The following is a 14,854-nucleotide window of genomic DNA, read 5'->3' as shown; positions in this document are numbered from 1 at the left end:
AAGAGGAGAAATGCCAACTTGCTGATATAATCTTGGGAATTGGGATGCACGAGGGGGGGTGGGGGGAAGTCAGGGAACAAGGTTATGAAACGAGGATTTGCTGATTTTATACATGTTTTTGTCTTGTGTTTCTTTTTTGTGTGTGTTTTGTTTCTATAAAAGCAGAAAACCCAATAAAAATTTATAAAAAAAAAAGAAAAAGAAAGAAAAAAAACACTATCAGGGCCACTAACTACTGACCGGTGCAGCCTGCTCTCCTTTCCCTGTGTTTTCCACAGGGTGGTGGCACATGATGGAATAAATACACCTTCCCCCCACCCCTGCCTAAGGGCTGCCTCCCCTTCCTCCATCCCCTACATGATGTTGGCCTCGTTTGTGTGTCATCGTACGTTTCCTGGGAGCCTCCACTCACCCCGTGGAAGGAAGGACACAAAAGTGTCCCATTTGGTCCAGCGCCCAAGAGGGGCCACCCAGACGCCTGTGGAAAACCTGCAAGGAGGACCAGAGAGCAAAAGCAGCCTCCAGCAAACCGATCTTTACAAGCATGGGAGCCAACTTGAATAAAAATATTATTGGCGAGGGGAGCAGATAATCCCTAATCCCCTCCACCTTCGGCTTGGTTTTATCCCTCGGTCACCTTCAGCCCCTTCCCCCGCTCCTTGGCAGTGGCACGCACCCCTTGCCCCGGGCACCCTGAGTTGGGGGTCTGGCCCAATGCCCACCTCCACTGCTTACAGGCAACACCACGCAGCCCCTTCCACACCATCCTTGGTCCAAAAAGCAGCCCTCATTACAAATGGGAGGGGCCAAAGGCCATGTTGGGAACCCCAGGGAGAAGCTGACTGGAGTGGCCACTTTGCCTAGAATGGACAACGCCCCTGAAATATACTCGGAGTCGAGAGTGGATTTCATGCTATGTATTCAACTCATAGTTGGTGAGTAGGAATGGAAGTTCCCCCAGAATGTCTACTTTATATACATTATTTACACAATGGGCCACACGTGATTGGCTAATTCCGGGATTCTCCCGTAGGCCAATCAGGTTGCAGATTCACTTCCACCTGGAGCTGGATTGGGTGGCTCCTGTGGACCAATCATTCTGTTGCATTCTGGACCCTATTGTTCTAGGACCAATCAGACTGCTTCATTCTGGACCCTCTTGTTTTAGGACCAATCAGACTGCTGCCTTTTGGATCCTATTCAACTCAGTACATAACATACCCACTCTGGGCAGCTCCCAACAGAATATTATTAATAATAATGACAGAGCAATAAAACTTCAACCATAAAAAACTTCCCCACATAGGGCTGCCTTCAGATGTCTTCTAAAAGTCAGATAGTTGTTTATTTCGTTGACATCTGGTGGGAGGGCATTCCACAGGGTGGTGTCACATGTCGGAATAAAGACACTTTCCCCTCCACCTGTCAGAGGGCTGCCTCCCCTTGCTCCCTCCCCTATATGATGTTGGCGACGTTTGTGTGTCATCATAGGTTGAAGGACACAAAAGTGGTCCATTAGGTCCAGCGCCCAAGAAGGGCACAAAGACGCCTGTGGAAAACCTTCAAGCAGGCGAGACCTTGTGATTACTGTAGAAGATCCAAAGAATAGTTTACCAAAGGTTCTGGAGAGGATCCAAGAATTTGGACAAGTAGTAGGCTTTAAATTAAATAAAAATAAAACTAAGGCCTTAGTGAAAAACGTGACGGAACAATATAAACAGGAGCTACAACAACTTACAGATATAGGTATACTTAAGAAAATCAAATATTTGGGGGTATGGTTTAAAGCTAAAAATATTAACATACAGACATTTATATAAATCCTTGGAAAGAGATTCTAGAGAAATTTAGAAATATCAGGTAGGATGAAGTTATCTTTTGGGGGAAGAATATCAGTTATAAAAATGAATTTAATGCCAATAATGTTATTTTTATTTCAGTCCGTCCTGGTGATCAGCAACACAGAATGCCTCAATGAATGGCAAAAAGATATTTCTGGCAAAGGAAGAGACCTAGAATAAAATATTAATTGCTAACAGATGCTAAAGAAAGAGGCTTCGCCCTGCCAGATTTAAAATTATATTAAGAGGTGTCCTGGCTTTGCTGGCTCTTGGAATGGATAATACTGAAAAATGCAGATTTACTAGATTTGGAAGGATATGACAACAGATTTGGATGGCATGCATACTTATGGTATGAGAAGCTAAGGTGGATAAAGGTGTTCAGAATGATCTAGGAAAATCAATCTTTATGGTGTGAGAAATATACAAGACCTTATTACAGCAAAAAACACTATGTAGAAGCAATATCTTAGAAAAAAGAATACAGTGGTACCTCGGTTTAAGAACAGTCCTGTTTATGAATGATATATTTAAGATAGTTAAAAATAAAGGTTTTAGTTGTGAAATATCAAGATTTCAAAAAGATTTGTGAGAAAAGAATGTGAAATTATTATCTAAAATGTATAGCTTGCTTTTAGAGTGGCATACAAAAGATTAACAGGTCAAGTTGGGAATGATACATTGGGCAAAGGATTTGGGACATAATATTCAGGTGGCAGATTGGGAAAGGTTATTTAAAATTTCTGGATCTGGAATGTTGCACATTTAAAGAAAATTATATGAAAATTATGTTCCAGTGGTATTTGACTCCTACTAAACTAGCAAAGATGTATAAGACATTACTGGCAAGCAGACTTCAAATCCTTCATGGCTTCTTCATTGGTAAGCGACATGTGACTGATCACTAGAGCTCTCCTTATCCAGACTCCACAGCGACAGTCGCTGCTCTTTTAATCAGACATGGATTTAACGTGCCCCAAACTTTTCTTCTTTTTTTGCAGAGAGAGGCAATACTAAGGATGACTGTCCTGCGAGCCCCAAACACCTCCTAGCCTAAGGACCTCCAATGAATCTCACCTCTTCACAACCCCCTGATGACTCGGCCAAGTGAGCAAACATGGCTGTTTGTTCCACAAATAATTTTGGGGATGAACTTCTGCATTGTCAGGAAACTTAGGTGATCCACACTGAACAATGACAGTTATCAGGGGATCCTGATTATCACGGTCTACTCCCGCCACAGATTCCTGAAGGGAGTCTCTCTAACTTTGGGTTATAAGTATGGAAAAAGAGCTCTGCTGGAACAGGCCAAAGGCCCACGGAGTCCAACATGCTCTTCTTCCAGGGGCCGAGAACACCCTCCCCACTTGTGATTCTCAGCAATGGGCATTCAGAAGCATCTCTCTCCCCCCCCCTCAAGAGCACAGGTGAAAAACAGGGTCATCCTCCATGAACTTGTCCTAAGGCCAGCCAGATTCGTGGCTACAGTTATCTTTTGTGGCAGCAAATCCCACTGTTTAAGGATGCAGCCTGTGAAGAAGTCCTTTCTCATGGCAGTCCTGAATCTTTAAAGGTATTTTTTAGCCTGGGGGGGGGAGCAGTCAGAGGGAGGTATCGGCTGTGGCCCTTGCCATAGCACAGTGGCCCCCGGCAGCTGCCGAAGAAGGTCAGGGGCCAGCAGCACCCAGAGCTCTTCTCAAACTGCAAGCGTCACCCAGCAGATTTCACCAGCCTCCTTTAGCTGGCTCTGGTTCCTGCAAGAACATCTTCCCCCCCTTTTCCGTTTGGAAGGAAAGGTCCAGTTTGGGAATCAGAAGCCCCTCTGGGGATGGGGAGAGAGAGAGAGAATGATTCTTATTTGCAGAATCTGGATCCAGATAATATTCCTGGAATTTAGTCTATTCTGGACACTGGACACATTCCTTTTTGACATTTCAACCCCCCCCCCCTTCTTAAGACAAAACAAGCAAGAGATAAATATGAAAAGAACCACAGAAAAATTAACAGTTATATGCTGTTGTGCTATAACTTTATTTATTTCTCAGTTGACTGACATGCAGAACGGGACTTATGAAGTAGGGATACTTAGTTTGGTTTGTGGTTTTCAATGAGTATAGACTTATGGACTAAATTGTTGCGTTTTTATCTCCTTATATAATATAATAATTAAAAAGAAAAATAAACAGATTGTTTTCATAAACAGTATGCCAGCAGAGTGCATTTAAATAGTTTAGTACACATAGATTTTTATTGTTTATGGGGCACAACCTAGCCAAAATGAAGCATCTTTTAAATCCCACTAATTTCAAATGGAAGGAACCTAAGCTGCACTCCCAAACCATGTTTATTGGGGGGGTAGGACTCACTGAACACACAAGACTTGCCTCTGAGGAAACAGGAGATTCCACTGTACGGTGCATGCTTGAATCGTAGCCAATGGGCCCTGGTAGAGTTGAGTATGAAAAGAAAGTGCTGCCGTCTCCCCAGTGGGGCTGACCCCTTGGAAACACGCTTAGGATTGCAGCCGGAACTGTTTGTGGGGTTTGCTGCAATCCTCACCCCACTTACCTGGGAGTAAGCACGCCCGGGATTTACTTCTGAGTAAACATAATTAGGACTGAAGCCCTAGGCCAGCTGTGGGGAACCTTTGACCCTCAGATGTTGCTGAGGGTCTACAAATACCATCATCCTAGGCCATCGCTATTCCTTACCCAGAGAGCCCACAATGCCGCAGTTCTCCTCTTTGACTTGCCAGAGCATCATCCTCTGGCCTGGCTGTGTCAGGGATGCCTCCTCCTTGCCAAAAGGCCCCTCCTTCTCCTTGGCGCTCGCTGGGCCCTGAAACAGCCAAACGTCCCCCACTCAGGTTCTGCTGTTCCGGAAAACGCCATTTAAAGATGGATGCCCAAGATCCCACACACGCTCCCACTCCCGATTTCGCAATGCCAAGCCGTGTAAAATCACAGCCCAAAGTCCCATCCCTAAGCAGCTGCTGAGAGACAGTGTAGTGTAGTGGTTAGAGTTAGAGTGTGGGACCAGGACCTGGGTGGCCAGGGTTCAAATCCCCACTCGGGCATGAAGTTCACTGGTGACCTTGAGCCAGTCACGGGCTCTGCCTAGCCCACCTCACAGGAATTTTTTTAATAATTTCCACTCTTTCTCATTGTACGGAATACTTTGTGCACTGCTTAGAGACAATGGCAATCAAGTGGTATAGAAACGGTTGAGACAAATTAAACTGGGCTGGGAAGTTGCTCAGTGATGTGGCATATGCACTCTGCACATGCTCAGGTGCTCTCTGATCCTTAGCTGGGCGTTACATTCGCCCTGCTCAAGGCCTGACTCTAACCTTGCCCTCCCTCAGGATAACCTTCGCTTACCTCTGTCAGCCCAGCTTCGGCCACTTCCAGTCCCCCAGGAGGAAGCAAGGAACAGGGGTGAATTGGGAGCGTCGTTCCATTGGCTGTGAGGGACAGAAGAGAGGAAGACGATTGGCTCAGGGACAGGGCACAAGCACTGCATGAAGATCCCGCTCACCATCCCTGAGACCTACAATTAAAAAGCAGCCAGGTAGCAGACGATGGCAAAAGTCCTCTGCTGCAAGACCCCCTGAGAGATGCCACCAGTCAAGACTGGGAGCTGGCCAGGTCCTTATTTTCTGGCTTCTGGGGTGCTTCAAGCAGGAGCAGATACACATCTCGGGTGGCATTCAATGAAATGTACGCCAACTCGAGGTTTAGGACTGGCACAAGGAGACTTTGCCCCCTTCCTCCCCTTCCTGCCCACCCAGATCTGCTAGGGAAGGTCAGGGGGAAACCCAGAACAGATTCAGGCAGGGGGAGCCACAGATTCTTGTAGCCCAGATACTTCCAGCGGATCCCAAACTTTTGGGGGGGCATTGCTCCTGCGCCCCCTGCCCTACCCTATAAAAAGCATTATTCAGAACACTACTGTGGACCTGCTGACCCTGGAGCAGTTCCTCGCCATCCTTCCTCACGAGCTGCAGGGCTGGTTCAGGGAAGGCCGCCCAGGGAGCTGCGCCCAAGCCGTGGCCCTGGCGGAGGATTTCCTGAAAGCTGAGACGTGGAAGTGGCAGGTCAGAGCGCTTCATTCAGTTTCTCCAGGGACTTCCAGGTTGGGTTGTTGCCGTGTGCCGTGCGTGGGGCTGCCCTCGGAGACCACTAGCGGCCAGATCCCTGGGTAGGGTTGCCGCTGGTACTCACAGAATCCCTAAAACAGCTGCACTGGCTGCCGGGTTGTTTCTGGGGTTAATTTGAAGTGCTCATGCTAGTGTTGTAAGCAGTGCTTCTCAAAGTGGGCAGTGTTGCCCCCTGGGAAAGGGGAGGGGGCATGACATGGGGGAGGCAGTGGGGAGCTGGCGATGGAAATGACTACCATTCTTGGAAAAGCTGGCATCACTGGAACAAGTTCATCCGTTTTGTTGCACTCATTAAACTAGGATCGTTTCAATTGGATTTTGAATACAGTCAATGTGTAATTAAGGAAATAAGAATATTGAGAGGTGCCTTCAAGGGTTTCACCTTCTTAAGGAAGACTGGACCTTCGGAGAGAGCATACCTTTAAGGCTCAAACTGGCCGGGAAATGAACAGAGACCAGACCAGGATATATGAAAGCAAAGCGGCTATAAGCCTGATCTTTATTAAAGCTGTTGCAACAGGGTGCTCCCCTCACACGCAGGAGGACGGAGGAGGACCTGGACAAAGGTGTGCCTGCCCTTATATAGACTTTGAAATTGCCCACCCTGTAGCCCCAGACCACCCCCCAGAAACATCAGAGAAGGGGCGGACTACACAATAAATCTGAGTGCATTGTTTTTACCCTGTCTGCCAGGTTACCTGATTGGATTACCTGGGCATCCTGGCTGCTCTTTTGTTATAACTACTCTCCTGAATCCAGGTCACAGGCTCACCCTATTCACATCTTAAATGTGCCCTTGAGACAGGATTAGTGAGCAAAGAGACAATGGGGAGGTTCCCCATTTCTTTCGACCTTGCAGAGAAATATTTGAGGTCATTTGGGAGAGACAAAATGGTTTCAGGACTTTTTCTGTGGGGTTTCAGGCATGTGGTTTATACATTTATGTATGTGCTTGCTTGGTACATTTATTTTATATATATAAGACCTTGAAATTCTTATACAGTAAGAGAGTTATCTTCACAGAATCAAGTCCCGCTTGCTAAATCAAAATTTGCCGTCCATTTAGGGCGGCAGCAGATGTTCTCCAATTCAAAAATGAGAAGCAAGCCTTTGAATGAAAATGTTACAGTATGAATACCACAAATTACTAGGTACCTGCGTGTTTGTATGTGTAATCAAAAGCATGGGAAGAATAAACATTCAGCAACTGCAAAGACCTGGGGACATTAAAAAAAAAAAAGATCACGTGGTCACTGAGTTTCTGAGTCATTTCCAGGAAGGGAAACTCCCAGTAGCTGAAAACTGAGAAAGTGAAACTTAACTCGGATCTTCCGTGCAAGGGAGCCATGGCTGCTTCTGGACTTCACGTCAAGAATCTTTGCGATGAAGCCACTTGCTCCATCTGCCTGGAATATTTTAAGGATCCAGTGATCATCCCAGAATGTGGGCACAACTTCTGCCGATCCTGCTTGATCCAGTGCTGGGGGGAATCGGAGGCAAAGGCTTCCTGCCCTCACTGCAGAGAAAGAGTCCAGAGAAGGAGCCTCATCCCCAACCGGCAACTGGCTAATATGGTAGAAATAGCTAAGAATCTCGGCCTTCAAGAGGGAAAGGAGGAAGGAGGGAAAGGAGGAGTCTGCGAGGATCACCAGGAGCCCCTGAAACTCTTTTGCAAGGAGGATGAAGCCCCCATTTGTGTGGTTTGTGACAGATCCAAGGAGCACAAAAACCACGAGGTGATTCCTCTGAAGGAGGCTTTGGAGGAATACAAGGTAGGAGATCCTACCTTGTGGTCTCTTCCAACTCTATGATTCTATGATTCTATATGGTGTTTCCTGCTTGGCAGGGGGTTGGACTCGATGGCCCTTGTGGTCTCTTCCAACTCTATGATTCTATTCTATTCTATCCCTGGATCTTGATGTAGAAAAATAGCTGTGGATTCTTCTTGGGAGGTTTTCTTTTTAATTCTCAGGTCCAAAGTAGGCATGGCATGAATTGGTGGTTGTTTATTATGTAAAAAGCAGCCCAGGGGGAGCCTGAGGGCTCCTGGCATGGCTGGGAGGAGGGAGTTGAAGTATTTCTCTTTTCCAGGGGGACAAAGGGATCTCCCCTGATATCCTTGAGAAGCATCTGCAAAGACTAGATGGAAGTCTGTAAGCAAGGGGTGACCTAACTGGGTCCCTGAGCCCCACAGGGCTGGCACAGAAAAAAGGTAGCTGGTCCAGGGAGCCTTGGACCCAAAAAGGTTGAAAACCTCTGGACTTTTATTTCCTTCAGTAAACTACTTTGCTATTATAGCAAGACCACTGGGCGCAAGAAGCCAGCATACTATTCACCTCCTCTCTGTGTGTCTCAATCAAACCTGAGTTTTCCCTTTTCTCTTTAGGGAGAGATCTGTCGTCGCCTGGAGATTCTGAGGAAAGAGAGAGAGGAAATTCTGGCCCATCAAGCAGCCCTGGACAAAGAAAGCAAAGACCTCCTGGTAAGAGCCACTCTTGTTACTAGGGAGGGAACAATCACTTGAAGAGTTGAGTCAGGACTGAGGAGGGATGGGGAAATCTGCCCATTTCAGCTTCTCCCCATTTCTCCTTTTCCATATCAGTTTGTTTATTCATTTATTATTCTGAAAATGAATTAGATATTAGGGTGGCTAGCTCCTTGTATAAATATTTTGAAATGTACTTCACCCTCATAAATACATTTTTGTGAACATTACCTGGCTTGTTCAACCTTGAAAAATTCAGAGGTGTGAATTTCAAAAGATTGCTCTGTTTTAGTCTCCATATTTTTCCAGCAATTGCGAATTAGGTAAGTTCACCTTTGAATGCAGTGAAATTGTCACTTATTATGTAAAAAGCAGTGAAGGAGAAGCCTGAGAACTTGTGAGATGAGAGGCTGGAAGCAGGTCAATTCAAATCCTGATTTACCAAAAATATTACTAAGGAATTGTCTTTCTAAATGTGTGCTCTCCTTCATCTTTAGGAAACTCAGGCCATTTTGAACCTTTACAGAAAACAAGGGAGCTATGGGGATGAACTCTGCACTTTGTTCTCCTCCTCTGCCTGCTCTGTTTCTCTTGCCTTCCTACACCTAAAAGGGACCAGCCTAAACTGAGGGGAGTTTTATGTCCCTTGATGTTCTCTGAACAACTTAGAACTCTGGTTATGCCATGCCCCAAAACATGCAGGGAATATCCATGGCTAGAAAAAATGTTCCTTCCTTTAGGCTGTAGCCCTCTGCAAAATAGAAGTCAATAGAAACAGTAATGGAGAGGGTCTCCCTTCAAAATAAAGGTTTACTTCTTTAGTAACTGGAGGTTTCATGTCTCTGAAAAATAAGAAGTGTCCTCCCTGTGGAATTCTCACAATTCTCTTCCTGATGTTTTGAGGGCTGAGCACCTTCCACACTCAGACCTCCTCTTTTCCTGCAGAAATTAACAGAATTGGAGAGGCTGAAGGCCGTGGAGAAGTTCAGAGAACTGCGCCAGTTCCTGGAAGAACAAGAAAAACATCTGCTGACTCATGTGGAAGAGGTGGAGAAGGAGATTGCAGGGAGAAGGGATGAGCAGCTGGCCAGACTCTCCAGGAAACTCTCCTCTCTTGAGAGGATCATCCAGGAGATGGAGGAGAAGAGTCAGCAGCCAGCGAGTGAACTCCTGCAGGTAAGATGGTGGCAGGAACAGCCCAAGGCTCCAGGAAAAGGCTGCCCCTTTCATGTATGCAAGGAGTGCAGGGGCTGAGTTGATGGAGCCTCTAGTCAGGTTGTAATGGACAGGAAGACCCAAGAGACCTGGGATGCTTAACTCACCTGAATGCAGACTATAAATTTTTGATGGAACAGGAGGTGATTTTCTGCTCTTTGCTGATGATCTGTCTCCAAATGCTTTCCAGCTTGGCAATGCTGCCTTCCTGCCCTTTGAGGGGCTTCACCAAGGATTCAGGCCTCCTTCCGACATGAGCCGGTCTCTGGACCAAGCTTCTCTTCCCGTTCCCTCCACAACTTCTGGGTTGATCCCCTTCCCCATGGATACAGATCGGTCCAAAATGGAGCAAGACAGAGGGACTCATTCAGACTGCTGCTTGTCCCACCCATTTCCTCCAGGAAAACCGACTGTTTTCTGCTGAATTAGAGCAAACATCAGCCAGGTTTTCTCTGCATTGACGTTTGCTTTGATGTTGCAGGTTTTTCCTTTAAAAAAATTTGAAAATTTATTGAATGATTTTATGTTACAAAAAACAATACAACCATACTACCACTAAATATAATTAAGAAATAAAAATGGATGTCACATAGAGGAGGGAGAAAGGTTGTTTTCTGCTGCTCCAGACACGGAGCAATGGATCCAAACTACATTCTTGATAATCTGGAAGGAGTGAGGTACCACCTATGAGCCATTTTCATCATGTTCTCTCTTATAATATAGCTGGATGTAAATTTCAAATTTACATTCCATAAATTTTCCCAATCTTTTAGCATAATTGGACAGCCCACATCTTGGGCCCACTTTATCATTGAAGTCTTAACCTCCTCATCCATTACTTCGTAGTCGAAAAGAAGTCTATACATTTTTGCGATTATTTTGGTTTTACTATTCAGTAGTTCTCTTTTAAATCTTGAAGGCTCCTTTTCTAAACCTCTCTGCTTATCCTGTCTGAACACTTCATTCACCTGGAAGTAATCTAGCCAACTAGAAAAGTGATCTTTTATTTTCTCATAATTTATCAATATTAGTTGACCCTCCTCCTCCCCCCTTAATATTGTGTTATACATTATCCAGTTCTCTTTGATGTTGTTGTTTTTTAACAGCAATTGCTTCTAGTGGAGAGTTCTATGTTGGGGTTTTCTGTTCCAAATATCTTTTGTATTTTTCCCATACCTTATATATTGCATTTCTTATTGTATGATTTTAAAAACTCCTGTGCACCTTTATTTCCCCATAATTAAGATAGCCATGCCACCCAAAACAGGTGCCATGACCTTCTAGATCTAAAATATCCCATTTTTTTTTAATAAACACCAATCTTTCAACCAGAGAAGACATGAGGCTTCATAACATAGCTTCAAATCCAGTAACCCGAAGCCACCTCTTTCTATAGCCAGGTTTTCTCTGGATTGACGTTTGCTTTGATGTTGCACTAAGAAGCAGGTTTTTCCTGAGGGAAAGCGGCAGGGCAAAGACAAAACCACTTGGACTCATGTTTTCTAGGCACAGAAAAGGGAGAGGTGTGGGCAAGCCCAAAGAAACACTGAATTGTTTTATTACCCCTTGGGAGACATTTTATGGTGTAGGTGCTTTTTTTTATTTCCAGATGGAAAATAGAATTTGAAATTTGGGGACTGGGACAGTGCCCTGGCAGGATTATGCTGCAGGCTTATGTATGCTTAAATTGCACAATGCAAAGTTATTAAAATATGGAAATGTGGAGAACTTGAAATTGGAACAGTTAATAATTTCAGATTGGAAAAATAAAAGCTGTGAGAAAGCAAAAATGGCAGATTCCGCCATCCCTACCCAAAACCTTGGCATGTGCCAGGCAGACTAGGGTCTGAGGGGGTCTTCCTAGTGTGGCCTGTGGTGTGCAGTGAATTCCCTCCTCCTTTTCCCTCTAGGATGTGAGAAGGACCTTGCAGAGGTAAGTGGATCTGGCTCATTTCCATTAGCATCACTCTTTGAAGCTGAGATGCAAGAACCTCAGACATGGCCCTCCAGGGGCTGCAGGGGGGAGACTGTGGGACTCACTCCCTGCAGCACCTCACAGGTAAACGTAGAGCCCCCTCTTCTGAACTTGTAGCACACCAATTCTCCCTCCAAGGATCAAGGTCAACTGCCTCCTCCCTCCCCACATCACTTCACAAAGGGATGGGGGTTTAGGATGAAGAGCTTAGGATGTACCAACAGATTTCAATGTCCAAGTAGCATCTTGTCCAAGTAGCAGCCACCCAACTCTGGGCAGTTTTGGACATCACTCACATCCTCTGGAGAGGCTCAGGGAGGGAGGGGTTGCAGGTTGCAGGCATTCCACCTCAGGGGTTTGGTTCTTAAGTCCTGGGTCCTTCCCAGAAAGTTGTTAGGGGGCAGCGTCATTGGAAGCCATGGGAGCCCTCCGGTGGTGTCGCTTGGGGTTACATCTTGTCCATTGTGAAGTTTAGCATCCTTATGAAGCCACTGACCAGGGCTTGGAGGTGGGTGTCAAGAGATGAAGCTGAATCCTGAAATTACCTGTTGGGAAATGAACTTCAACTTTGTTCATGTTATTGAGATCACCTGCAATAATTTAGGGAGAAGGGGCCACAATGGGGCCATTCAGTGTTTTTCTTTTCACCAGGTATGAGGAAAGAGAGAGTCCAGAGAAGCCACTGGCTTTCCCTCCAGAGCTGAGGAACAGGATCTTGGAATCCTGTGATCTAAATCACCTTGTGGAGGATACAATGAAACAATGGAAAGGTAATGAAAAATGGCTGCCAGGATTTCACACTGGGAATTCTGTTACTTCTTCAGAACTGGACATGCCAGGCTCTTATTTCATGGAATTGAGTAACCCCAGGATACCTTCCTTCTTGGTGCTCCAACCTTCATTTCCTGTCCCCCAGAATGGCCCCTGTATATTGTGACGCTGGATCCTGTAAAGAAAGCCTGAACCAGAGTGTAGAGCAAAGTCAGGATTTTTTCCTCCCATGTGCATCTGTTTACAGTTATACGAAACCTCCTTTTCCTTGTGGTTCCCTGTCTGCACAATCTGGGGTTGTCCTTTTGGAGGTTCTCCTGCTCTGAATGGGGTCAAAGGGCATTAAGAAGCCCCCAGTTCCCCCTCTGCCTCCTGCTCAGGCTTCTTTCTCAGCCCTGGAGCCAAGGCCTGAGCAGTCTCCTCCTCAGACGTCCCCCTGCAGCTGCCATATCTAGGGCTTCAGCCTTCAAGATCTCCTGAGAGTTCCCCCATTGAGAGTGGAAGCAAGAGCACATGAGCCCCAAAGGGCACAATTATGCTTGTGAAGAACCTTAAAGATTCGTAGAAGGTTTGTGAGGAAGGGTTTCCTTTTGCCTGAGAGCTCTGCCAGTCCTTCCTCATCAAACTTTGCTTCTCCTTATGTCTCACAATTTTGGCTTTAATGATTCCCCCCCCCCCACTTTACTTGGGGAAGATGTTAAGGCTGCCTCCATCTCCCCTCTGCCTCCTTTTATGGGATTCCTATTGCTCTGCCTCCCCTCCAGTCCTCCAATGTAGAGCCCAATTTAGGGACAAAGTTCAGAGACCAGCAGGATTCATGCTGAATGTTTTTATTCTCTTATTTGTAAGCTTGCTTTGTGATTGCTGAATTTTAAAGCTTTAGTTATTTTCATAGATTCTTCCTATGATTTTCTTGTTTTTAATTATTTTTTGTACAATTTAATTAATACTTAATAATTGTGCTTGAATTTAAGGATGCCACGTTATGAAGTGTTACTTTTGTATGGAGATTTATTTCTGGTGGAAGAGTGTTGCCCTTACACTTTATATCTTTTTGCTTCCTCAGATGCTCTGCTATACAGAAAACCGATTCAGAAAGGTAAATTTCCAGGGGAGGAACAATTTCACAGGAGGGATGGGGATGGGGACTGATATTTCATGGGTGTTGAGCAGTCTGTTCTGCAGACTTTGGGACCCCCATCAATGGCTGCAGACTTTGGGACCCCCATCAATCAACTCTGGGTAACAGTCCTCTAGTGGTGTTTGGGTTCTTTGTCTGCCCCATTAATGAACTGGGGGGGAGGTTGAAGGCTTGGATTGGGGGCAGATCTTGTCCCTGCGAAGGACCTGCACACCAGTCGTCAGTTCCTTTCCTGTCTATAGACTATTATCCTGGTAAATTTCCCATGGAGACCCCAATTCACCGGGGGGGGGGACGACGACTAGTGTTTCATAGGGGTCAAGAGTCTCTTCTGTACAGCTTGACTCTGGTCCTACTGTTTGTACCACAAAAGTCAGAGAGGGTGGATTGGAAGATGCAGAAGGCGGGGAGAGAAATTGCCCAGAAGGATCAGATGAAAGAGGGAAGCGTTTCATTCCCGCCTAGAGAGAGTTGGGTTGCTTTTCCATGTGACCTTTTTCTCAGACAGGTCCTCTATTTTCATGATTAAAATTTCTCCCCTGGGCGGATTTTTAAAATTTGGCAAAATGTCTCAAGTTGCTTGGTTTGGTTTACAGTAACCCGTGAAAAAAATTCTAGTGCATTAGATTCAGATCTAAGGCACCCAGCTAAGCTAGCCTAGAGCAGAGAATCGCAAGAGAACAGCATCTTCAGCTAGCCACATCCTGTATAAAACCCTTCTCTTGTGGCTGAACTAAAAGGATGCTGGCTCAGCTACAAGATCTTGGAGAAGGAGTCTTAAGGAAAGTCCATAAGTATGGCAACCCCACACTTGCCTGCCATGAATGTCTAAGCTCCTAACTGGTAACTTTTTGAGTTATTCCCTCTTCCCTCCATGGAACTAGAGAAGCATGGAATAAGCAGTCCTTTGTAAAATTGCTGTGCCACCTGCCTTTTATTTTCCCCAGACTTCCAAGATGGTGGGGAGGAAGGCAAAGACAGGCCAAGTGGGTGAGAGCGATGGAGAGCAGGAATAAACAGGCTCCCCATTTAACACAATTTTCACTTGTAGGCACGAGGCCCAGAACGTGACCCCCGTGAAAGTGAGGGGAGGCCTATATGTGTTTTTATGTTGTAGTTTTATGCTGTGAACCACCCTGACCTATGGATGAAGGGCAGTAGGCAAATGTTATTATTATTATTATTATTATTATTATTATTATTATTATTATTATAACGGGGGGTCCTCCTCCTCCAGCCCAACCCAGAGGTCCCCAAAGGCCAATTC

General features: G+C 45.6%; 1 protein-coding gene and 1 long non-coding RNA gene across 6 annotated transcripts in view; both read left to right on the top strand.

The window, feature by feature from the left end:
• Positions 1–14,854, top strand: part of LOC310701488 (zinc finger protein RFP-like) — a 221,327-nt gene that overhangs the window by 38,765 nt on the left and 167,708 nt on the right. The window contains exons 1-6 of one of the 5 annotated variants that reach the window (XM_083492444.1): positions 7,298–7,772; positions 8,387–8,482; positions 9,431–9,661; positions 11,611–11,633; positions 12,327–12,445; positions 13,513–13,545. The exons of 3 other annotated variants lie outside the window; for them this stretch is intronic. In XM_083492444.1, coding sequence (XP_083348570.1) covers positions 7,347–7,772; positions 8,387–8,482; positions 9,431–9,661; positions 11,611–11,633; positions 12,327–12,445; positions 13,513–13,545 — 928 coding nt within the window. In that variant the 5' untranslated portion in view covers positions 7,298–7,346. Of the gene's footprint in view, positions 1–7,202; positions 7,773–8,386; positions 8,483–9,430; positions 9,662–11,610; positions 11,634–12,326; positions 12,446–13,512; positions 13,546–14,854 lie in introns of those variants that run through there. One more of the 5 variants, XM_083492439.1, reaches the window with a different exon arrangement.
• Positions 521–4,483, top strand: LOC310702165. Its single transcript, XR_014523313.1, has 3 exons — positions 521–1,746; positions 1,941–2,193; positions 2,843–4,483. It is a non-coding gene; the product is annotated as an uncharacterized lncRNA (long non-coding RNA).

This window comes from Podarcis liolepis (assembly GCF_965112155.1).
Source record: "Podarcis liolepis genome assembly, chromosome: 2".
NCBI lineage: Eukaryota > Metazoa > Chordata > Lepidosauria > Squamata > Lacertidae > Podarcis > Podarcis liolepis.
The sequence above is the reverse complement of the archived record's forward strand: the minus strand, read 5'-3'. Positions and strand labels throughout refer to the sequence as shown.